The sequence below is a fragment of the Lissotriton helveticus genome, chromosome 6 (assembly GCF_964261635.1).
Source record: "Lissotriton helveticus chromosome 6, aLisHel1.1, whole genome shotgun sequence".
NCBI classification, from domain to species: domain Eukaryota; kingdom Metazoa; phylum Chordata; class Amphibia; order Caudata; family Salamandridae; genus Lissotriton; species Lissotriton helveticus.
In genome coordinates this window covers 1,927,523,251-1,927,548,751 of record NC_136067.1, presented here as the reverse complement: position 1 = coordinate 1,927,548,751, position 25,501 = coordinate 1,927,523,251, and the positions used below count along the sequence as shown (strand labels likewise).

General features: G+C 44.6%; 1 protein-coding gene across 1 annotated transcript in view; it reads right to left on the bottom strand.

The window, feature by feature from the left end:
* FBXO16 (F-box protein 16) overlaps positions 1–25,501 on the bottom strand; it is a 274,649-nt gene that overhangs the window by 158,399 nt on the left and 90,749 nt on the right. The window contains exon 5 of the mRNA XM_078649904.1: positions 19,992–20,224. Within this exon, the coding sequence (XP_078506030.1) occupies positions 19,992–20,224 (233 nt within the window). The remainder of the gene's footprint in view (positions 1–19,991; positions 20,225–25,501) is intronic.

Below are 25,501 nucleotides of genomic sequence, written 5' to 3'. Positions count from 1 at the left end.
GGGTCTGTTTTGACACGCTAAAAGCCTCACGTAGATTCTTTCCATTTCTCCCGAGAAAGGCCAAAGAGACTGTGTCGTGTGCCCTCATTCTCTCTAGGCTCGATTACGCGAATGTTCTGTTCAGTGGCTTACCATCCTACCTGATTCAACGGCTGCAGGTGATTCAGAACGCGGTTGCGAGACTCCTGTTCAATGTGCCCAGGACAGTCAGCGTCCGCCCCCACCTGCGCAGCCTCCACTGGCTTCCGGTGGCACAGCAGATCATGTTCAAAGCATTGGTTCTCTCTTTCTGAGCTATCCATCAGCTCGGGCCCTTGTACTTGAGGAAACGGTTCTCTCTCTATGTCCCCAATCGCTGCCTACGATCTGCCAATCAGTGCAGGATGGTTATGCCCAGATTTAAGTTCTTCAGGTTGGGGGGCCAGTCCATCTCTGTGAGGGCTGCCAGAGCCTGGAATGCACTCCTGCTCCACCTCCGTGCAGCCCAGACTCTCACCTGCTTTAAGAAAGGGTTAAAAACGTATCTGTTTAATGTGGTCATGTAACTGCCTTTCTTCCTTCCCCGCTACCTTTCTTTCTTCCCCGCAGTCCGCCCCACTCTCTCCGCCGCGCCAGGATACTAGTTAGTAACAGAGCGCGTTATAAAACCCTTTATAACATAACATAACATAACATAACATAACATAACTTGCCCAGCCCACCCTCAGCTAGTTGCTGATAAAGTATAGCATTCCCCTAGCACTTCTTGTTTTATTTCCTGTCTCAGATTAGGTATAAGAGTGCTGAGGCGGAAGCCAGGTCCCGTCTAGAGTATGGACAGCATCCCCAGACAATATTTGTTATATATATTTCAGTTAACGCATTGTTCTGCATAACAAGATTTACTTTTTAACGTTAGGATGACATTTTGTCTTTATTGTTGGGCTTGTTTTCCTTACCTTCTGGTGTAGGCGGTATTGCCTTTCAGTTAGGAAGGTGTTCCGCCATGTGTGCATGCGCTCTGGTTTGCGTCTGTGTTTTTGTTCCATGTATGCATGTTCTTTTTACACGCAATCAGCAAGCCCCATCATAGAATTCTTTAGGTGAGACGCTTCATTTTTGTTTGTTGTTCCTAAATAAGTGTTTTTTTTTTGTGGTAACAGTACCTGCTGGTGGCAGTTATGGGGACATATTTCAGTAAGAGGAGACCCTGTTCTTCACCTCTTCTTACTAAACACAACGGGGAAGGAGGGTCAGAGGGAAAATATTTAAAGACCTACCCAGGGTGGAGTCCCCCACTCAGTAATGCAAGAAACAAAAAACACACACTGGGGGTCTGAGACTGGGCCTAGGGTGCTCCAGACAACAGGGGCACACTGCTAACCAAGTGCCAAACAGAGCAAAACATATAGAGGGATTCACTACAAATATTGAATAGACCCATACAGAGAGGGATTGGATGTCCATCAACGTCAGATGTAGATCATATATTCTCATTTGGTCATCCAGATAGGAATGGTGTGTCCCATGATCATTCGGACTGGTCCATAACCTAAGCTTGTCTGGGTCTCATCTCCAAATGTAGTGAAGACCATGTGAGCAAAAGATCGTGATGGAGTCCAGTGCAGTGCAAAATAATAAAGTGTAGTGAGATTTAAAAAAAGGATAGTAGATCAATGCAACACTTTAATAACTTGATCACTCCCTTAATAAAAACAAGAACAGTGCAAAGATACAGTCTAGACATATAACTGCATATATTCGGCTAACATGTTTCAGCCTGAGGGGAACCAAATCATTTGGAGATGAGACCCAGACAAGCTTAGGTTATGGACCAGTCCCAATGATCATGGGACACACCATTCCTATCTGGATGACCAAATGAGAATATATGATCTACATCTGACGTTGATGGACATCCAATCCCTCTCTGTATGGGTCTATTCAATATTTGTAGTGAATCCCTCTATATGTTTTGCTCTGTTTGGCACTTGGTTAGCAGTGTGCCCCTGTTGTCTGGAGCACCCTAGGCCCAGTCTCAGACCCCCAGTGTGTGTTTTTTGTTTCTTGCTTCACCTCTTCTTCACTTGCCAGTTCTTTTCCTGCTACTAGGAAGAAAGCTTTAAAGGCGTATGATGAGCATATGACAAAACGCTCATTTTGAAAACTTTACTATCATGGTCCAGCAGCGGTTGTCTTCCCTCATCTTATATGGTCCTTCAAATCTGCGTACCAGGTCTAATTAGGAGGCCTTTTAGGGGAGTAGTAGGTAGGGTCAATGGGCACTTTACCTGAGGTGAATACATTTGCCACTGGATTCAAGCTAGCCTGGCTGATGAGGGGTGTTACCCCGAAACCGGCCTCAGGATTCTTGTTTCCGGTCCAGGGAAGATAAACACCCAGGGGCCCACGCCCTACTTAGCTCATCCTCACAGAAGGTGTTTGGGACAAAGTGAAGAGGGTGTGCCTGCCTAGTCACACAAGAACGAGCTGACATATCTGTGGTGTGCTTGGCAGTTCGGGCTGGACTGTTCCCATGAGGCACTGGGTCAAAACTGATTTGCATACAGCTGGGTCTGAACTGAGGTGGTGAAGTGAGGTAAAGAATGATGATGGATTCAACCCAGATCTGTGACTGGGGATGAGTGTTTGAAAAGTTTCAGCACTCCATCCATCATCTCCTGATGTTTGCTTTGTACTCCCTCTATTATGCCACCCTCTAGAGGGGTCCCCCCATCTTCAAAATAGCAGGGAGTGAAAGATGTGCTTCACCTCGCCCCCCTTAGGGGTAGAGTTGGAAGAGGTGGGCACACCTCCTATTCTTCTACGTTTTCCAGCCTGTTTTCCCAGCCAACGTGGGGGTATAAACCAGGGGCTGCCATCTGCTGCTACCAGCAGAGGCTGGGGTCATTTTACAAAGGCAGCAGGCCTTTGAAGTTTCCCTCTTCGAGTACTGGGCCATCCTGGGGGAGGAGCTTTGACACCTCTGCCCAGGATGTGCATTGTTTCTGGTCCCAGAGAGCAGGGCTCTCTACCCTGCGGTCCAGAGACATGTCTGGTGGTGCCTGGTAGGTTTTCAAGGGGCACCTCTTAGATATCAGTGTGGATTTATTATAAGGAGCTGTTTGATACCAAACACTCCTGGGATCAGTGAAGCGATCGTGGTGCTGTGAAACTCGATTTGTCAAGGTCCCAGCCCTTGTACTCTATATGGCTTCCCTGGTGCTTACAATACTAGGGAATAGATCCTAATACTGTAGGGGCAAAATGTAAATGTAGTGCTTATATAGCGCACGTATCACCCCTGAAGGGGTCTCAAGGCGCTGTACACATACCGCTGTGGAACCCTTCCTGGCCTTTCCCTGTGAAGTGCCCACTCCTGGGCACCCCCAAGGTGAAGCCAGGCATCCTAGCGCTGTTGGGGCCGTTGTGGAGATTAAGCAAGCTATTGCCCAGAGTTGCAGAGTGGGACCCATGCTTAGAATAGGCACCGAGGCGAGAATGATCAGGTTCGGGGAAATTGAGCCCAGGACCCGCCGAGGCGGGAATTGAACCCTGGTCCAGGCCAGACCTCTGCATCAGGGTCTGCCGCTCTAACCATTGAGCCACACGTCTCCACATCTTCTCCTGAAGATATGTCCACACCTGGGATATAGTGCACCCTGCCTTAGGGCTGGTAAGGCCTGCTAGAGGGGTGACTTACCCAAATTTTAGGCAAAGCAAGCTAGCATGGCACACAGGCAGTGTGCCATGTCCACTTGGTCATTTTTTTCACCTCACAGGGGCATGCCAGCTGCAGGGGCAAGAAACAAGAAAGTGGGTGGTGCATTTAAAAAGGTGCATTCTGGTTCCCATTTGGTCTTCTGAGCAGGAACGTATGGTGCTTACACGTGCTTGCACTGCCCTGAGTCTCCTGTCAGATTTCACGGATGTTTCAAAAGCATTACAGGAGGGTTCTCTACCTGTGGATCTGTTAGAAAACATGGAAAAGCAAGTTGCATCCAGATATATTCTTTGATATTCTCAAAGCTGCATCTTGTGGTGCCGCAATTGCTGCAAGGTGAAATCCCTTTCAAAAGGACTGGAATACTGATGCAGCACAAAAGTCTGCTGTGCAAAAATGACCCTTTCAAGGAACCAGACTCTTTGGTATATAATTAGAGGACACGTTGTATACACTATTTAAAGAGAGGAATCAATCTTATTCCATCAGGAGACAGCAATCAAAAGCAGCATCCTTATTCAAACAGAAGCCATTCAGGCAACTCTCTAGGAGACAACAGAACATAGGAGGAGGTTCAAGATTTCATGTGAAGTATTTCCCTTCAAAGTTTCAAAGGAAGCAGAAACATGAGATGTCTAATTAATTCCAATGAGCATTCCTGACCAGGAAGAAGAAGTTTCCAATTCAGAGGTTTGGGCAGAATCCACTTCTTCCTGGAGTCGTGGAATCAGAAATCTTCAGACAGATGGCTCGTGGCATATCTTAAGGCTCTTAACAAATATGTGAGACACATACCTTTCAAGATGGAGATGCTTCAAAGAGTTATTCCGTTAATTCAGAGGAACTATTTTTTAGCAACTATGGATTTGATGGATGCCTACTTGCATGTTATGATGTGTAAACCCACAGCACAAATTCCTGAACTTTTGTGTGCAAGGGCATCATCGACAATACACAGTCATTTGTCTACGCAAGTGTTTCCTCTGATTGCCCATCTCCATTTCAAAGGGATATCTGTGTTCCATTACTAGATGATTGGCTTCTCCAGACTCCTTTACCTCAGCTATTTTCACAGCACTTTCAACTAACCATAGCTATGTAAAATTAGTATGGCCTCCTCTGAATATTCCAAAGTGCCAGTTGTCTCCAGTGACAAATTGAATTTCATAAGAGCAACTTTCAACATGTTACAATGGAAGGTGTTTGTTTCAAAGGAAAGGATGTCTCGCCTACAGGATCACTTGTATTTGCTCCTGAAGAACAAAGAATTGACAGTCCGCAAGCAGATGGAAGCTCAGTGTGGCATGTCCGTGGGCTGTGTTAACAGTAAGTGGGGCCAGATTACACCCCAGGCCTCTCTTGTGGCAACTGCGCAAACATTGAATGCTCCCGGCAAAGAATATATGGGCAAAAGTTATGTTGACCCATGAAACCAGAATAGATCTTCAATGGTGGTTACTTACTGGAGGACAATCTATGCAGGGGGTGTCAGTGCATCCTGCTCCCTCCACAGCCAGGAGTTAACAACAGATGCAAGCACTTTGGGTTGGGGTGCAACCATAGGCAACTTGTCAGTTCAAGCAGAATGGGACACACTGGAAGCATTGAGATCACCTAACTGGAGAGAACTGACAGCTGTGTTCAGAGCATTCCTTCACTTTAAGGTTCCCCTGCTTCATTGCAATGTGTTGCTGAGAACCGACAACACGGTGACCGTGCTTCCATCAACTATCAGGGCAGCACTCGGTCACAATCTCCCAGCGAAGTAGCATGCTCACTAGGGTGGGAAGCAGAGAAGCATGTACTGTCAATCTCGGCTATTCACATCAGAGGACTGGCCAATGTAGAAGCGGATCAGTTGAGCAGGCAATTTCCTTCCTCACAGGATTTGACGTTAACAAAGAGAACATTTCGGTTTATTTGCTGGAGCTTCGGAGTCCCTTACATGGACCTATTTGCGACCTGAACAAAGCCTTACTTCCTAGGTTTTGTTCCAGGGTCCTGGAGGAAGCACCATGGGAGATCAATGCCTTGTCAGCGAGATGTTTTCTGCTTTCTCCCCCTTTCCACTGATTCAGTGACTACTCGCACAGATCCAGTTGTAGACATCTCATGTTCTGGTGGTCCTTCCATATTGGCCTAACAGGACCTTGTTTTCCCTTCTCAAGGAACTGGCGTTTCAACCTCCTTGGGTCCTTCCTCACTTTCCATCTCCCATGGAATATGTAAATCTTCTTTCCTTTCACCTCACCCTGTTGATCTGGAGGTTGAAAGGTTGAACCTTGAGAAGCAGGGGTGAACACCACATGCTTCTGAAATAATTCAGGCATCTAGAAGCTCCTCTACTCCTAAATAATATTCAAAACACTGGGGGCACATTTGATTCAAAGTGTTCTGAACACAATCTCTCCTCAGTATCTCCTTCTATCACTGATGCCCTCCAGTTTCTTTTGGATGCTTTTCATAAGGGCTTAGCTATCATTACCTTGAAGGTGCAGTGGCACGGCATTATGGCATTCCGTGGGGATGAGGAACCTATAACATCTTTAGACTGTTTTGTGACAAGAATGTTTTTAGGATTTTTTCTATGTCTCACCCCGCTCATTCTTCATTTCCTTTCTGGGATCTTCCCTTGGTAGTAAAGGCTCTTTGCATGCTCCTTTTGAACCTCTAGAGACAGTTGATCTCAAATTTCTCTCCATTAAAGGCTTATTATTGGTGACCGTTGCTTCAGCACAAAGTTTTGGGAGAGTTGTCTGTATTGTTACATCATCCTCCTTTTTTAAGCTTTATGAAGGATGCAGTAGTGCTGTCGATTAGACCCTTCATTCAAGCCTAAATTACATTTTAAGTTTCCTCTCAGGAATTAATCCTTCCTACTTTCTACCCTTCTCCTTCTTCTGAGGATTAACGTTTGTTGAGTCTTTTGGATGTTAATTAGGCTCTGTTTATTTATCTCAATAGATCCACCAATTTCAGGCAGACAGGCTCTTTGGGCCATATGTATCAAAAAAGAGTTTTGGGATTCTCAAATTGCGATTTTTAGCGAATCGCAATTAGAGAATCACAAAATGCAATGTATGTAGGATTTGCAAAAAATTTTGCGAATCCCACTTATTCCTTATTTGCAAATCGCAAATTGAGATTTGCAAATAAGGAATACCTTCCTAATCATTCCAATGGGCTAGGAACCCATTGGAATGAATGGGAAAACATTCTCAAATTATGATTACCAATTAGAGAAGTGCAAATTGAGAATGCAATTTCAAGGTTGCAATGGTACCAAAAGGACACCCTGTAGCACCCCTGAAATATGCATGTGTGCACATTTTTGCGCACATATGGCACTTTCAAAAAATCAAAAAAGTGCTTTTTTAAAGAGAATCGTAAATTAACAGTTGTTGGTGGTAATTTACAATTCCTTAAGGCCAAATAGCAAATTTCTGGTGCTTCCAGAATTGCATTTAAGGAATCACAATTTGCAATTCCTTAATTGCATTTGCAAAATAGAAAATCGCAAATTTTGCAATTCGCTATTTTGCGATGGCCTTTTGTGATGATACATCCCAAAAGGCTATTTCCAATTCGCAAACGGGCCGATTCTGAGAATCTGCCCGATTACAAACGGGAAAAAGGCTTGATACATATGGCTCTTTGTTTGCTACTTCTGGCAGTTCTTGGCCAGGTAAAAAGGCACCAAAAGTTGAACTGCTGGATCAAAGACCCTATTCTTTTGGCCTATTCCTTATCAGATGAATCTGTAACAGGCAATGTGTTTGGATGCTCTACTCAAGAATTGCTGCTTCTTGGGTGGAGCTGCATGGAGACCCGTTGGAGGAGCTCTGCAGAGCCTGGACTTGGGCTGACGAAAAAACCTTTACAAGGCATTATAGACATCAGAATGTTAAAATCTTTCAGAAGAATTTGGGGTCTGGCTTTAGCAAGTGGTACAACCGTAAACAGTTACAAATAATTGTTTGATATATTTAATTTAAGTGTAACAATTAAATAACTATGGTGCATGAAAAAGTGGTTGATTATCATTCTCCTTTTTTTAATCAAAGGCCTGGTTGTTTTGGTATACCTCAAGACTAATGACTGGTTTGAGGAAGAGAGATGTACAGGTAATTCTCCGATTCCTTACCAGTAATCCTCATTACTCCTAGTCCTACTCATCCTCGCCCCAGTAATTACTTCCCTCCCACGTCCCTGGCCTTTGAGGAAGCTTGGTAGTTCAGGAAGTACTAGGGGAATGCTATAGTTTGTGTAACCCCTGGATTACCCGGGATCTAGGAAGGCAAGATAGAACAAGATAATCAGACTCCAACCAATTATAGCTGTCCAATAAGTATTTATTGTATATACGCTTTGTGAAGAAAGAATGAAATAAACCAAGGTAGTAAATAATACGGTACAGGAAGTCAAAACGAATAATAAGTAGTAATCAAAAAGTAAGGTCAACGATACCCATTAGCAGCACCGGTCCCTTTGCCTTTCAGGGGCTCCCAGCGTCCTCCGCATGAATACCGGTCCCGGTATTCGCCAACGGAGGGCACTGTGCTAAGAAACGGCCGAAAATGCAGTTCGAGCGCTGCTAATGGCAAAGTGTATCAATGTGGTCTCTTCTACTCGAGTGTTGAAGCTCTAGCAGGGAAACAATGAACTTGGAAGGCCCAGCCGGGCACTCTACCATGCAGTTCGCGACTGAGTTGAAGGGAGCAGCCGCTCGACCTTCTCAACCCTAAGAGCACGATTGTGAATGACCTCTCAGGTGCTTCACGCACTTCACATCAGAGACGCGGCAAACACCTCCGTGGTGTGCGTCTCTGTTTGTTTCACACACGGAGCAAACTTTCGGGTTCTGAGGGCGGGGCAGAGAGCAGCCGCTCAATCTTACCTCTGTTTCCTCAGCTGTGGTTCTAGCGAGTTCAACTGAGACGCTGCAACACCTCCGTGGCGTGCGTCTCTTTCCAAGTTACCAAACTTAGTGTCGGACTGACACTCGAACTCACTGCGTCCGGGGAGCGAGATGCCTAGAACCACCGCTGGGCCGCATCTCTCTCTCTCGCAAACAGGTCCGCTGTGGATGAAGAATGCCTCGGTACCGCAATCCACTGCTGTTCTCCAGGTCGGCAAGGATCACAATATCCGATGCCGTGTCTTCGCCGGTGTACGCTATTTGAAGGCGTTTCCGGTCACACTCAGTCTCGCTAGTCATTGTAGTTTTCGTCCTGCTGCGACGCCGATTGTTTCTGTGCGGAATCGTGGTGAAAACAGAGCGAACTGCATATGCGAGGAGGGGGAATTCATGACAGCCGCGGATGGGTGGGACAAGTAGCCGCATTTCCTGTTCTGTTTCCTGTCTCAAGATTGGGTACAAACCTCAAGGCTAATGACTGGGTCAAGGACAGTAGCATTAGGAGTAATGAAGATTACTGGGAAGTAATCGGGAAATGCCTCAACTGTAGACTGCATAGTTAGAAGTTGGTGTTGCCCCATTGTGCTATGTAGTCAAAGCACCATGTTTCCAATCTAGGGCTTTCATTTGACAACCTAATGCATTCTGGGAGCTGTAGGCTTGGCTGGCTTAAATGTGACCGTTTCGCCTGAACACAATGAATGGTAAAAGGAAAGCGGAGGGCTGGAAAACATAATGCCTTGTAGACTTGGAGTCAGATGGCCACACTATTAGGAACTTGGATATTGTTTACTCCATCTGTTTCCAATGCTAGGTTGTTTGTCACTGTGCTACAGCAGGAAAGAAGGCACTATATTTTGGGATCAGCAGCACATTGGTGACACACAAACCTTACTAAAGGTACTGCTGAAATAGGTGCATAGCTCTAGTTAGTTGAGAGGAGGCACTAATGTTAAACAATAAAGTCAACACCCATCAAAACCACAAAAAAAGTATGTGCCATGCCACTACAGAATAAAAACAAGCATTGGTGGTGCCAATAGTATGGTCTAGGGCAGAGGTCTTCAAACTGGGGGGCCTCAAGTGATCCCAGGGGGGGCGCCAGGCTGTGCCCAAAAGAAGCATTATGCTCACAGCAGTGCTTTGTTTTAAACATGGAAGAAAACAAGCAGCTGTAGCCTCTCTGTAATGTGCCATCACTAACAACGTTTGTCATTTATATCAGGCTGGGATAAGGTGTCAGAAGGGAAAGGACTCCAAATTTTCTTCTACACCCACACCCCCATTTCTATTAATCACACTGTGGGTATTTTTACACGTTAGGAAGGCCTGCCTGACCACAATAGTTTGTTTGGCAATCATGTATTTGGTTGCATTTTTAAAACACTAAGAGGATTTAACTGGAATGTTTAAATATGTCTCCTGTTTAAATAAATTGAGACATATTTAAACATTGCCAATTTAATGGAATTATTGTGAAACATTTTGAGGGAGGGGGGGCCCGATTAATTTAATTTTTCACTGGGGGGGTGCAGCATTAAAAAGTTTGAAGACCACTGGTCTAGGGTATTGGTAAAGCATTTTTTCTAGCTTGATTAAAACACAACAAAGGTTCAGAGTGTGTAGCAGCTACGCAAGCTTCCCTTGCATACACAGAATAATAAAAAGACAGGCAGCAGAAGTACCCGCGTCTTCACACAGAATAAACCCAACATTTTACTCCAACAAGGGCAGCAGAAGCACCTTCTGTCCTCCCTTACAGAAGAGTTATAGCATGAGCAGCAGCAGGGCAAGCTTCCCTCATAGTGTGTCTTTGTGCTTGACTGTGTGTATACATGTCACTGATCTGAGTTTAGGAAGGAGACTCACAATTTTAAAGCCAAAAATGGCTTAATTGTGGCTTTCTCTTCAATACAAGGCAATAAGGACCTTAAATTCCCCTGATTTCCTTTTACAGCATCTTCTTTTATTTGTTTAAAATGCATTATTTGTGTGTGATGGTCTATGAGTGTGATGTTATATTACATTAAGTTAAGCTTTTATTATTGGTCAGTGCAGGTATACAGAGACCTCTTGGCGCAACAGGTAATAAGCAGCAAACAAACCTTAAAATATAAGTGTTTACATTAATGGTTAAAAACTAAAGTCTTCAGGCTTTTGCACACTAAAAAACTAATTATGTAGGGTAGTGCACAAAGTTCTAAAGGGAGCTTGTTCCATTTTTTCGTGGAGTTAACGGATAAAGCCCCATCGTCAAATACGACAGTCCAGGTCTTGGACTCCGCAAATAAAAATTGACCAGCTCAGCTTAAAGATCATTGAGGGACATGAAGGTGAATTTTGGCTGCCAGAAAGGTGGGAGAAGAGTAATGAATGATATAATGAACTAGTACCAAATATCTGAATAATACTGTTTTTCTTAATGAGCAAGCAGTGGAGGTGCCTCAGGATAGGGCTGATGTAGTTACAGCGCCAAGAACCTCATACAAAATGAGCCGGAGAATTTTATACCAGCTGTAACCTTCAATAAAATCTCTCCGCAAAGCCTAAATGGATGGAATTTCCCTAGTCTAGGTAGGATTATTTTATAGCTGTCACCACTCAAATATGATGTTCTGGAGTAACACAGGGAGGATTTTCTTCACTCACTAAATTTTCTAAATACAAGTGCTAGTTACGCTGTAAATCTGAGGCTCTGGGGAAAGATCAGGGTGAATCTTGAATCCTAGGTTATGTCCAACTTTCTCCGGAGTTGGAGGTTAGTCCAAGCATGATCTTGGAAAACTGTAGGGTGACCATTTCTCAATTGTGTTTCTTATGATCAGGAGCATTGTTTTCGCGGGGTGAGTTTTAATAAATTTAAAGCTAGCCAATTCCGGCCAACAATGAGGCCTTGAGGAAAGGGTTTAGGACATCTGGAGTCCCCTGGCAGTGACAAGTTTTCAAGTCAACAGTTCCATCCACATACATGTAAATTTGCCCTCCCATGGAATAGAGAGGGCAGGCTAGAAGAGGCACATGCATGCTAAACAAAAGAGGAGAGGGCACCGATAACTGAGTCACCCTGCAGCTGATAGATTTAGTCTGAGATTTAAAAGGCGATAGGGAGCAAGTCTTAGATCGGTTGACAAAAAAGGAGTCTACCCACTTGCGAGCCAGATCATCAACACCAATCTCCTTCATTGAGTTGAGAAGTTGTGGGTGATGCACATGTACCTCTTTCCTGTTCCACAGGCCTGGAGATGGAATATGAGCAGATCCAGGACAGTGAAAGGGAGTGAAATGAGAAATAACCCCACATGCCAGAAGCACAAACTGCACCTCTGTCCTAGAAGGCACAGGCAGCACTGGGAAAAGCAACAGCTCTGAATCGAGAGAGATGGCTCCTTGCACCTCTTCTCTGTCTAACACGGATTAGTAAAAATAGGCAATAACTCCAATTATTGCAATGCAGCTTCTTGGCCGGACCAGATTTGGTGACGGCTCCCAAAGCTTGACATACAGCTCCTTCATACCGTCATCAGCAACCACTGGGTGATCAGTGAGTCGCAGAGCTCAGGGAGAGGGTGGGAGCAGGAGGCTAGTTCAGAGTGGCCGGCTCATGAGGGTGTTGGATCACACCGACGCATCACACTATCTTGGCGACGAGCCTACTTACTAGCACTGCCTTGCTAAACAACACTTCTGGAAGCAAGTCCTCAATTTAGAAGAAGGACTGCTAGGCAGGTAACTTCAGCATCTCCCGTGCTAACCCGCTGTCTGGCTACCAATGCAAGATGGTGAAGCAGGCATTTGTATAGAGGATTAATGCGCTACCGCTATACCAAATGAATGCTTCGTCATTCATCAAAAGCAATGCAAGCTCGTCTTCAGCAAAGCAAGCATGTTTAAAATGCAGAGATGTATCATTTTGAAAAATAGCTATTTTGGTGTTTTCAAAGCAAGATATTTAGAGGTCTCAAAGGGTGTAATAACAATGATATATATGCAGGTTGGAGAAAGGTAAATGGATGTTGGCAGATTCATCATCATAAGGAGCAGTTTGCCTGAAGTTTAGAGAGTGAAGACAAACATCTGGTTTGGCTGACTGCTGAGCGTTGATTGAGTATGTGTGTTAGATGAGGGTGAAATACATCATCAAAGGAGTTCAGGTGTATAAAAGGCAACATGTCGAATCTACTGGAGGAATTTTATATGCCCCTTTGTCCGCAGAAGTTTGTGTTAGTGAGTGGTTTGGCACAAATCAGAAACCACACTCAACCACTGCTCAGCTAGTCACTCCGAGAGGTGGACATGGCTCACAGAGGTCACCTAGCCCTGCCTCCTACAGAAGGCCATGGAGGGCGAAAGTCCATTCAGAACTATTCAGCATTTAAAGGACAAAAGGTTTTGTATCAAGACAAGGACATTCAAAAAAATACATCTAGCAGTGAACAACTATTAAAATATGCCAAAAAACAGACCAGAAGGTCCACAAATGCTCCAAACGTAATGTCAACAACAGACCATGAGCTCCAAAGTGTTTTACCTGTTTATTTGTGCATGCACCTACGTTAGCTCACATGGGCAAAAGAATGCCATTTGCAGGAGTAAATTCCCAATCCAGGATTTGTGGAGTTTCCCCTTATAAAAGACATCTGAGAATGCAGACGTTCCACAAGTACCGAAGAGAGGTACGCTTCTGCAAATTAAGGGTAGAGTGAGCCCACCGGTCAGTCTTGTAAAAGTTGGTGAACGTTTATGACCTCGTGAGTCTGGGAAACCACGAACACCATGCAGGGAGTTTACCACCCAAGAAACACATACATTTACTCCAGTCAAGGGCAGGTTTGATGGATTTTTCAGGGTGGGACTGGGAACAAAACACCTCGAGGTGGGGGCATAAGGTAAAGAATCCTCTACAAGGAAAACTATTTCCTGGTGAAGAAAAAGAAAAAGTTAAAAGTAGAAATGCAAACGAGTGGCGTGTTTACAGGTGCAGAAATGTTCACCTTTTGAAGATTCTGCATGCATGTGTTTAATGCAGGGCAGTACTCAAAGAGATCTATGGATCTGGGTGATTTCTTTGAGCTCTCCTGGGATCATCTGTGAATCCCTTAAAAGGCAAACATGTGAATGAAACCTAGGACAGATATTATGGAACACATTTCTGGTTTTTAAAGCACTGACTTTGTAAATCGTTCGATAAGTAACAAGCAACACAAAAGAAAGGGCTAACTTTGTGTAAACCCAGCAACACGGCTACAATCAGAAAAGACTTGAACGGCTCCTATTGAAAAAACACGTAAAGTAAATTTGAAAAAATGTTTGTGTATTGTACAAAATGTTACCTACACTGAGTAATAATTAATATCCTAGCACAAAAGAGCTGCTTTGCAACAATTTTGGAAACAAATATTATCAGCTGTTTACACTACAATTTATGGTATTGTGTTGAAATGCAAGATTGGTCACAGTGTTCTAATATGATGAATAGAACAGCCGTGTCAATAAGTCACTAAAATATTCACAATTTGCATGCACATTCAATAAATATGAATTGGTTGATAATGGAATGGTGGTATACTGGCTGAGGACCACACAGGATATATCATTATGTAAGTATGTATGTTTTGAATACAAATACACTCGATTCAAATCATGGCTTTGATATTTCAGCCCCTGATGTTGACTTGCCTCAAACTTGTATCAGGACCACCCAGGGTGACCTTCTTATCTACTTATTTACTTATTGAACTCTAAGAATCTTTTTGATGATCGATGAATGCAGGGAGTCTCCCATATACAACAGAAAAAAACTCACAGTAACTTGTCTGACAAACTTTAAACCAGGCCCTTAATCACGAGGGTGACTTGAAAGGACCAATGGGTCCTTTGGAACCTTGATGGTCAAAGTCACACATGTAATAGGATCCGTGGAAGATCCAAAACACTTGGCGGCCTTGTGGAATTTACGAAGATCTGCAACTCTTGGCTGCCATATTGGACGAAGCCAGACTCTTTAAGCCACCCCCTACTACAGCAATGCACATCACTTTGAGGTTTTGGGCTAAGACAGTCGTACCTTTCCGTGAGCTCCCATTCCTAACTGGAGTATATGCATCTCCTTAGGACACCTAGGAAAATCCTTAAAAGCTGCAAATTTGCTACTACTTAAATTCAGACAGGAGCATTTATTCTTGATGCAGTACTCTTACGATATGATACTAATGGCGCACACAAAAGTGGGACTGCAAAGAGCCCTAGATGCATTAAACGTCTATAACCTCACAAACAAATTAGTGGTGAACTGCAAGATGACAAAGATTTTCATATTCGGATGCTACCCCAATAAACATAAGCAGCAGTGGAGACCGGGAAACATGAAAATAACGGCTGCTCCCAACTACAACTACCTGAGGGTTCGCGAGTACAGGCAAGCCGCAGGTGCATATCACTCGCACAGAAGAAAAGGGCAAGGAAGTGACCTTCGCTTTGTGCAAACTGCACTCCACCCTACACTCCACCTAACACAGCTCAACCACTGAAGCCCTTCAGAGGATAATTACAGCAAAACTATTACCTTTCATCTGCTATGGACAAATAGCATTTCAGGGGGATTCAGCTAACACCATGGAGCGGGCACAATGTCACACCTGCAAGCGTATCTTTTCCGCAATTCCCTAGTCCGGCTTGAGTTTGGTTTGAATAAACAATCTCTAGAGAACTAGGTAGCCATAACCTGGTATTATTGTAGAGTCTGTGCATCTCCTCCAAATACCATGAAAGATACTTTGAAGTATAAATGGGAAGAACACGTGGTCAGAGTGTCTATCCATAGCCTGCACCAAACTAAATTTGGTCACGGACAATTGGGAAAACCTTGCTATCCGACCCACAGTTCTAAAGGCTACTCGAAAAAACAAGTCAGGCTCCTATCCAGGCAGGGAGACCGCAACTCCATCGAAGAGTCTAAAAGTAACGTTCAGACCATACTGAACTCGAACAGAAAAGCACTGCCAGCCATACTGAAACTGTGCCCTATGAAAGCTTATCCTCAAGCAGGTCCTTTTCGCAAGACTCATAGCTCTACCAATCAAAGATGTAAATGGCAGCTGGGAGTCACTTGCAAACATTGGTACATGCAGACTATGCCTTGGTCCACTTGATGCATATGTCCGGTCCTCCTAAATGCCCGCCGCACTTTATTAAAGCCACTCTTTTTAAAACATGGCGTTCGCTCATGCAGAGAGGCAAAAGAGCTGCTCTTCAACCTGGAAACTCCTGCGGAATTGCCGAGATTTGTCACATTTATTGATATAACCCAAAAACTGCTAAATTGCTCAGACACTCTTAAACTTCAACGGCCGAGTGATCACATTTCTGAACCCAGGTGTACTCCTCAAACTGATCCCCTGAAGCACAATCAGCAACCAGCACTTTAACACATGGCGCAAACCTGATGGGCTCAGTACACAGCAACATTAGAACTGAACCTGGGCTTTTTGTACATGGAACTCAATATAAAGAATCAACTATGTTCTTTTGCAATTAGCACTTGCAATTTTACACCCCTTGCTTGCCACCCATAGGACCTAAAAGTACAACCCATGCACCTTGCACTTTTTTGACTCTGTGCTTTCTGTTGGCTGCCGGAAGTGTTCTAAACACAGGCCAAGACTGACAAGCCCGTTCCAGACTTCTGACCCCGTTGCACACATTTGCCCACAAATTGCTACCTATAGTCCGTATTTTATCATCAGCATTTTCCACCTTACTGACTCTGTGCTTCCTGCTGGCTGCCGGAAAGTCTTACAAGCTAGACTTGAGTTGCCTAGTCAGAGATTGACTATAACCCATTGACTGAAATTTTTTTTTTAAACCACTCCAATACTGCTTAATTTGTATTTAATGTGTTCTAACACTTTGTAACGATTTTAATTAATTGAAACAAATAAAGTATTACTTACTTAGTTTGGAGTGGGGTAGGTTGGAGTAGAGTGGATTGGTGTGGAGTTGGATAGAATGGTGTGCAGTAGACTGGAATGGAGTGGAGCAGTTTGGAGTGGGGTAGATTAGAGTGGAGTGGGGTAGATTGGAGCGGGGATGCTTGGAGTGGAGCGGGTTGGTTTGGAGTGAGGCAGAGTGGGATGGGGTGGATTGCAGTGGGTGGGGTAGGGTCGGTGGGGTGGAGTGGGGTTGATTGGGAAAGAGAGGGTAGACTGAAGTGGAGTGAAGTAGAGTGGATTGAAGTAAACTGGAGTGGCGTAGATTGGAGTGGAGTAGATTGGTGTACAGTTGGATAGAGATGTGAGGGGTAGATTGGGATGGGGTGGAGTTGATTTGATTGGACTGGACTGGAGTGGGTTAGAGTTGGTAGGCTTGTGGTAGATTAGAGTGAAGTGGAGTGGGTTAGATTGGTTGGAGTGGAATGGAGTGCGGTAGATTGGGGTAGAGTGGAGTGGGGTTGATTAGGTGGATTGGAGTGTGTAGATTGGAGTAGAGTATATTGGGGTAGAGTGGAGTGGAGTGGGGTAGATCGGAGTGGAGTGGGATGGAGTGGAGTTGGATAGACTAGAGTGGAATCGAGATTAGAGTGGAATGAGATAGATTGGGGAAGAGTGGAGTGGGGTAGACCTGGTTGATTAAAGTAGGGCTGGTTGGAATTGAGTGGGGGAGATTGCAGTGGGGTACATTGAAGAGGGGCGATTGAGGAGTGGTTTGGAATGAGTAGACTGGAGTGGAGTGGAGAGGGTTGGATTGGAGTGGGCTGGGGTGGAGTAGGGTGGGGTAGATTGCAGTGGGTGGGATGGGTTCGGGTGGAGTGGAGTGGAGTAGATTCTGGTATAGTGGTTAGAGTGGAGTGTAGTAGATGGGAGTGTAGTGGGGTCGATTTGGCAAGGGTAGATTGAAGTTGGGTAGATTAGGTAGCTCGGTTAAGGTAGATTGGAGTGGGGTGGAGTGGGTTAGATTGGAGTGGAGTGGGGGAGATTTGAGTGGAGCGTGCTAGTTTGGAGTGGGCAGGTTGGAGTGAAGTATAGTGGGGAAGATTTGGGGAGAGTGGAGCAGAGAATGGTGAAGTGGAATGGGGTGGACTGGAGTGTGGTAGATTGGAGTGGAGTGGAGTAGATTGTGGTAGAATGGACTGGAACAGATTTTGGTAGATTGGAATGACGTAGCCTGTGGTACATCGGAATTGGGTAGATTGTGGTGAAGCGGGGTAGATTGGAGTGGAGTGTGGTAGATTAGAGTGGAGAGGAGTTGGATAGATTGCTGTGGAGTTTGTAGTGTAGTGGGTTAAAATTGTAATGGAGTGGGGTAAATTGGACTGGAGTAAAGTGGAATGGTGTAGATTGGAGTGGAGGCAGGTAGATTAGAATGGAATGTGTTGGACTGGAGTACACTGGAGTGGGGTGAATTGGGGTATACTGGTTTGGGGTAGATTGAGTGTATTACAGTAAATCCGATTGGAGTGGAGTAGACTAAGGTAGATTGGATCCGAGTGGGGTAGATGTGAGTAGACTACGGTAAATTGGGGTGGAGTGGGATAGGGTTGATTGGGTTAGATTGAGTGGAGTTGGGTAGATTGAAGTGGAGTGGAGTAGATTGGAGAGGAGTGGGGTAGACTGGAGTGGAGTGGGGTAGATTGTGGTAGAGTGGAGGTGGGTAGATTGCAGTGGGGTAGATTGTAGTGGAGTGGGGTAGATTGGATCATGTGGAGTGTATTGGGACTAGATTGGAGTGCAGTGTGTAGATTGGATTAGAGTGGGGTAGAAAAAAGTGGGGTACACTGGAGTGGAGTGAGGTAGATAGGGTGGAGTGCAGTGGGGTGGATTGGATCAGAGGCATAACAAAACTTGAGTTGGCCCCACTGCAAAGTACATGGAGGGGGCCTCCATCGACCACGCTCAGGAGCTCTCATGCCAGGGTACTGTGCTGAGGGGCCCCTGGAGCTCGGGCCCCCCAGCATCGCCAGGGCTGCGCGGCCTTTCTTACGTCCCCGGGTTAGATGGGAGTAGATTGGGATAGATTGAAGCGAAGTGGAGTAAGGTGGGGTAGATTGGGGTACAGTGGAGTTGAATAGATTGGAGTGGGATAAGTGGTGTAGAGTAGGGGGCATACAGTGGAGTGGCATGTTGTGTCATGGAGTGAGCGGCATAGCTTGGAGTGGCATGAAGTCACATGGCATTTCATAGAGTGCCATAGAGAGGAGGGGCCTAGAGTGGAGTGGCATGTTGTAGAGTGGAGTAAAGTGGCGTAGAATGGAGTGGCGTGGCATAGAGTCAAAGGACATAGAGTGGAGTGGAGTGGCGTATGCATGGTGTGGTGGCGCACAGCCATTACAGACACAACATTTTCAATTGAAATGACCATTACTTTTGCAGCAAAAACAATTTTTACTGCACACAATCGATAATGGGGAGGGAAATGGCATCACCTATTATGTGTTTTGACTGTATTCAAATATTTTGATTTCACCACACTTCAGAACTACAAATTTTTTTACTATTTCTGATATACTCTGAAACATCAGCACAGTAATTTTTTTGTGATAGGAAAAAAAACATCTTACACCCTTTCCTCTTACATGGATACTTTGCATTGTCACATAATTTCTTTCACCTTAAAATCAGAGAAAGAAAAGTAAACACCAAGCTCCCAAAAAAGAGAGACATTTGACCTCTATCTTTGAATGGACAGCAATGTGACAAGATAAGACCAAAATGTAAAGACCCGTTTACAGAAAGCGAGTTTGTGGAAGAATACAGTAAACAAGGTTTGGGCACCAGAAGGGACGAATTTAAGCCGGACAGCCTAACACAAATAAAGCCAGCAAAAAGAAAGTCAGAAAATGTAAGCCACAATCCAAAAAGCCAATAGTAAGCAACGGGCAAAATGCATTCCAAGGTCAGATTTCTGAAAGTCCCCAAGATCTCCTTAGGGTAGGTTTCGACCTAAAAAGGAGTGAATGTGGCAATGGTTTGCAGCTGAGCGGAACAGACGACTGGGACAGGTGTCATATCAACTGTAACACATTTGAGGATAATAAAGGCTATTTGTCCGACAGAACTGAGGCGAAAGAATAATAGGCTTTTTACCAACCAGCACAAAATATCCGTAGATTTTATGTTACTCCTTCTTGATTTGTTACACCCAAATTCCATATGACTGGAGCTGTCATGTCCCACATAGAGCACACAGTGAAGAATCTATCTTTAGATTTGCAGCTTATTAAGTAAGAAGGTACAGTTGAGTATGTACATTTGGAAGCACAACATTATTGTTACATCAATCACTAATGCTCATTATGAGATGTTATACTAATCAAGGTAAGGTAAAAAAAACACCAGTCGATGATAAATAGGAGTCATTCAGATTCTATTAGCTTACGCTTGTCTGGCTTGCTCGATGGGGTCATAGTTGTCTAAATAGTTGTAACGCATGGTGTCCGTCGGATGCTTATCGGAGGAGCGCCAAGGCGGCAGATCTCTCTTCCCAACGCCATTCATTTTTCCTGAAGAAGACGGTGAAGGAGGAACGGATGACAAGTACTGCTTCAACTCCCGACTCTCTCTTGCGATTGGCTGAACATCAGCGACCTCAAAGTCATCCTTCGGAGGAGTCTGGAGGAATAGAATAACGATTAAAATGCATACAGTGGTGTCCACCATCAACAGCTATTGATCCTCAACCTAGAACCAGCAGATCATGTGGCCAAAAATGAGACCCTAACCTAGAACCAGCACGTCACGTGGCAAAGAACTGGTACCCAACCTAAAACCAGCACGTCACGCGGCAAAGAAATCCACAGGTGCCAAATGTAAATATCCAGTTATTTCTTTAGGGCTTTATATTGGCCATTTACGAGGTGCTCACAGGTGTGGTAGATATGTGACCCGAGGCCCAGGGAGATTAGGTAATTTACCTAGCATGACACAATGTATTTATTAAGTTAAATAATCATTTAATTATCTATTTCTATGTTTGTATTACATCCACGTCTTGCAGACTCTTAGCCACTGCATCCAAAGCTGGCAGCTCAGCTACAGGACAACAATTCCTCTTAAATCACACTGTTTTACTTCTTTTTAAGATGTAAGTTTTTTAAAGGATTTAGTAGAAGAGGTTGCCAAACTGTAATTGCAGAGTATCAATTGCACAAGGTGAAGGAGTTATTAAAGTGAAGAGGCAAGCTCTAACACATATCATTACAATTCAGTACCTTCTGACTCACTGCCCAATTAAATGCAGCATTATTTAATTATTATTTTTTAAGACATGCTCTGTTACCAAAGAACTCAATTGAAAGCACCTCTGACCTTATCATTTGAAAATGACGTAATTATTTCCATACACAAACAGCAGCACTCGTATCATGTACAGGTCGTAATGTGTGCCCTATTACAGTTAATGAGCTGCCGCAAGCACGGACGGGAACTGGCGCTTACCCTGGGGGCAGTGCATTAGTGAAAGGTGGGCAGCCAGGCACACCTTTTAGTGTACAGGTGGCAACCGGCCTGAACTTCATAGGAGGACAGAGGCCCCCCTTCAGGTAGCTGCAGTGACTGACTGCACCCCCCTGCAGGGGGATGTCTGGGGGTTCCATGAGATTAACTTTTCCCATATTAAGGGTCGCCTCGGCGAGCGCACTGACTAAGCACCACCTCTTTGTGGTGCAAGTGAGTATGCCCCCTTAAGGCTCCTTTGCCTCTGCACCCGCATATATATTATAGCGAGGGCGCAAATCGTTTAATCATTTGCATGTGCCATGCCCTCATGTAAATGAGGAAACACTGCATTAAGATTGCGCCTGTGCTATGTATGTGCGAGTGTATTAGAGAAGGAGCAGCACAAGTATCGGTAGCCCTTCTATTATCCCAAAATGCCCCAAGAGTGCTGAATATGGGCATACACACAGTTGCACCTGGGACACTATGGGGCCAATTCTGATGTCGGACGGACCGGAGTATGTCCGACATCGGTCAGGAACTGTAACCGAACTATCTCCTGTCGTCGGTTACAGACCTGCAAGTAGGATGCGACCGAACCCTGTTCGGCCGCATGCCTATACCTTTCAATGAGAGCATGCCTTCCAAACGGAATGCATGCTCTCATTGAAGGAGCAGGGGTGCAGTTCATCCCTGCACCCGGTAGCAGGCATCTCAAAAGGGGGGCACAGCTCTTTTGTGGTCGCAAACCCTACAATTCCCAAATTCACAGGGCTTGCTACCGTGTTTTACAATGTACAAAAAACACATTTCTCATTTGTGAAAAGGCTTCGTGACCCTTTCCTAGTAAAATTAAGATGGGGCATAAAAGGGATAACCTCCTCCTGCTTACGAGTTGGTATGGTATGTAACGATAGAGGTGGGTCGAAGAAAAGGATTTTCACTTCTTCACATACGTTAATTCTTACACAACACAGGTTGTAGCCATTCCAAGGCCAGCTTGTACATTACTGTCTTTGCCAATGGTGACACCCCCAGCTTGGGCCATTGGTGAATCCCTTGTCCGACCTACTGGTGCATAATCCTACCAAGGAACAGCAATGCATTATACTGATGGGGGTCACTGATTAATATCCCTGTATAGTGCTTTGGGAGCATACAGTATTTATTGCTTTTAAAAATATACAACCAGGGGAAATGATGGATATGCTGTCTATGGCCATTAGTGACTATACTGTTTAAGGCCATAGATGCATGCACTGCCGGTAGCCATTGATGCACAGTAATGCCTGTGACCAATAATGCATAATAATGTCTGCAGGGTTTGGTGAATCTTATTGCCTAGAGGTTTTACTTTACATACTGCCTGGGCCTTTGATGCATATACTATCTTGATATACTATCCAGGGCCCCTAATGTTCTTCATTCCTGGCAGGAACTGTTACATGTAGTGTGTGTGGTACTACCTCTTGGGTGATTTATGGCCGCCGACGCAATCTATTTTCTACATTTAATGTGGATACCTGCACATATTATTATTTTAGTGATATTGTGGGTTCTTATTATATATATTTTGGTGTGACTTTTTACCAATGTCACTAATGACAATGCCTGTGCTGTTACTTCCTGTGATGTCTCTGATCATTTCGAATTAGTACTTATTCCTAAAACTTTTGAGGACTTCATGGATATATCAGCCCTACACTTTCCCTCACTGCAAAGAACCCTTTGTGCACACGTGGCTGAGGCTGGAAACAGAACTGACACCTAGCCAATGCTTTTCTGTTTCTAAACCCCTCCCCTTCCGGTGCATGCTGTAGTACCAGGCCACTACAAGTGTAGTGAGTGCTATATGGCCACACACCAACCAAGAGGCCCTTTTCAACACTGTGCTGCTGTTGCCTTTATTTATTTCCTTAACATTGTCATATAGCACCAGGTTTTATTGAATCTCTCTGCACCTTTCGATACCGTGCCCCATAATCGATTGCTGTATAGACTCAGGGAGAACGGTATCGGTGGCACGGTACTGAGATGGTTCACATCCTTTCTGGCCAACCGCTCCCAAAACATATGGTCTCCTCCTTTTGCTGCAGAGATTACTTCTTTGAACGTGGGTGTCCCCCAGGGCTCTATTTTGAGCCCTACACTATTTGATTTGTACATGGCCCCACTAGCCCCCCTCGCCGAGGAAGCCGGGGCTAAAATAGTGTCTTAAGCTGACGACACCCAATTGTAGTTTACATGTGAGAAGGGCGTTGATTTCAATGGTGCTCTCATTAACTCCGGTCTTTCAAAAGTCTTTTCCTGGTTTAGTCATAATCATTTAAAATGCAATTCCGAGAAATCCGAGATTATTTTTTTCGGGTCACGCTCCCCCGTAGCCTGGCATACATGGTGGCCGCAAGACATGTCTCCTCCTATCTCTTCGGTCTCTATCGTGAAAAATCTGGGAGTCAAACTGGATGCAACCCTCTCTATGAAAGTCCAAGTTCAGACTGTGACTGGGGTCTGTTTTGGACTTTTGAGAATGTTGCGGAATTTTCTTTCTTTGCTTTCCATTCCCTATAGGAAAACTGTTGTCCAGGCCTTGGTTCTCTCCGTACATGATTATGTGAATTCCTTGTATCTCGGCCTCCCGGATTATCTCCTGAGCCGACTACAAATGATTCAGAATGTAGCGGCTAGGGCCATCTTCCTAATTGGGCCTAGAACCCATATTTCCCAACTTCTGGTCTCGCTGCACTGGCTCCCGGTACGGAGAAGAATATTTTTTAAGGCCCTGGTCAAGGTCTTTAAAGCTTTCCACAAGATTGGAGCACCTTACCTTAGGGACAGATTTCAACCTTACCTCCCTCAGCGCACTCTGAGATCTTCTTCCCAACTGCTGATTACTGTCCCTAAGGTCCAACTCTCCCGGGTGGGGGGGCAGATCTTTTCATGCTACGGCCTCCAGGCTATGGAATAGCCTGCCTTTTGCTTTAAGACAGAGCTCTGACCTACTCATCTTTAGGAAAAGTTTGAAAACGTGGCTCTTTCATCTGTTATTTTAGCGTGGTTGGTCATGCATGGTCTGATGTTATGGGGTCTACACTTGTGCTTCAGCGCTGGGACACTCCTGGGAGTAGCCGTGCGCTATACAAATATAGATTAACATTTCGCCCTCTGGGCACTTTGCTGCACTGACATGTCAGATGGTGCTGATTAAGACAAACACTTGAGATGGCACATGAGCTAGAAGATGAACGCGTGGGCGTTGTCCTTGGGGAATGTTGGGGAGACCTGGTACTTCCCTGAGTGGGAGGTGGTCGATGGCCATTTCCCCAGAGCCACAAAATCCTGAAATAGGCGTGTCTTCACCGCTTTCCTGAAGGCTGGAAGGCTGGAAAGAGTTTTCAGGGACAACAGTACAGAACATGATGCCACTAAGTCCATAGATCATTAGACGTGTATCCAAAAACATTGTGGGGCAGATTTACAAGCCCCTTGCGCCACTTTTGCGTCACTTTTAACATGGGAAAAGTGACGCAAAAGTGGCACAATGAGCTTGTAAATCTGCCTCTGTGTAAGTGACATAATTTATTCATTTAATTTTATTTCACATTTTCTAAAGCACAACTCAGTCCGTGGGTGCTAGCGATGTATATTAGATAATATAGCGGTTGCATGAAAAGCCCTTAAAAAACCATTCAAACCATTGTAAGGAATTTAACATAAAACATTGCTAATGCTTCAAAACATTACTTTAAAGAAATCTTGGCAGGATAGACTTCAGGGAATTGCTAAGAGTAGCCTTTGAGCTGGAAGAGGGAAAAAAGAAGAAAAAGAGAGCAAGGGAGATAAAAAAAAGGACGCTGACTAATAGAAAAAGAACAATAGATTTGTGTATTCATTGAAAAGGATGAGAGCAATGCGTGGCAAGGATGAAGTAATGTGAGAAGCAGTGGTACATATGTGACATGAGAAAGAGTTCTACTACGCTAGGGAGGAGAAGGCTGGACAAAGATGAGGTATCACGAGCAACAGGAACAAAGGTGGCCAGGAGTAGGAACTGGTTACAGGATAGCGGTGATGGTGAGACAATGTATAGAGATGGGATAAGAAAAGAGAGACAAATTATACATTGAAATGGGAGGTTAATGGAGGGGAAGGAATAGGAAGAGAAGGAGTAGGAGGGACAGGAGGCACAAAAGAGGTGAAGGAATAAGAGGAAATGTGGGACAGAGTTGATTAGAGAGGTCCACTGAGCAACGACTGCGTTGACTGGAAAATCTAGAAATTTATTTTGAAGTGGTGAAAGTTTAGTGTGCTCAAAAGGGAATAGGGAAGCAAAGAAAGAAGGTAGCCAAGGAATCAAATATGGTACGTTTATGTAGCGCATGTACACCAAAGGTTCTTGCTGCTCTTGATACACGCATATTATCTTAGACTAATGATAAAATATGTAATGTT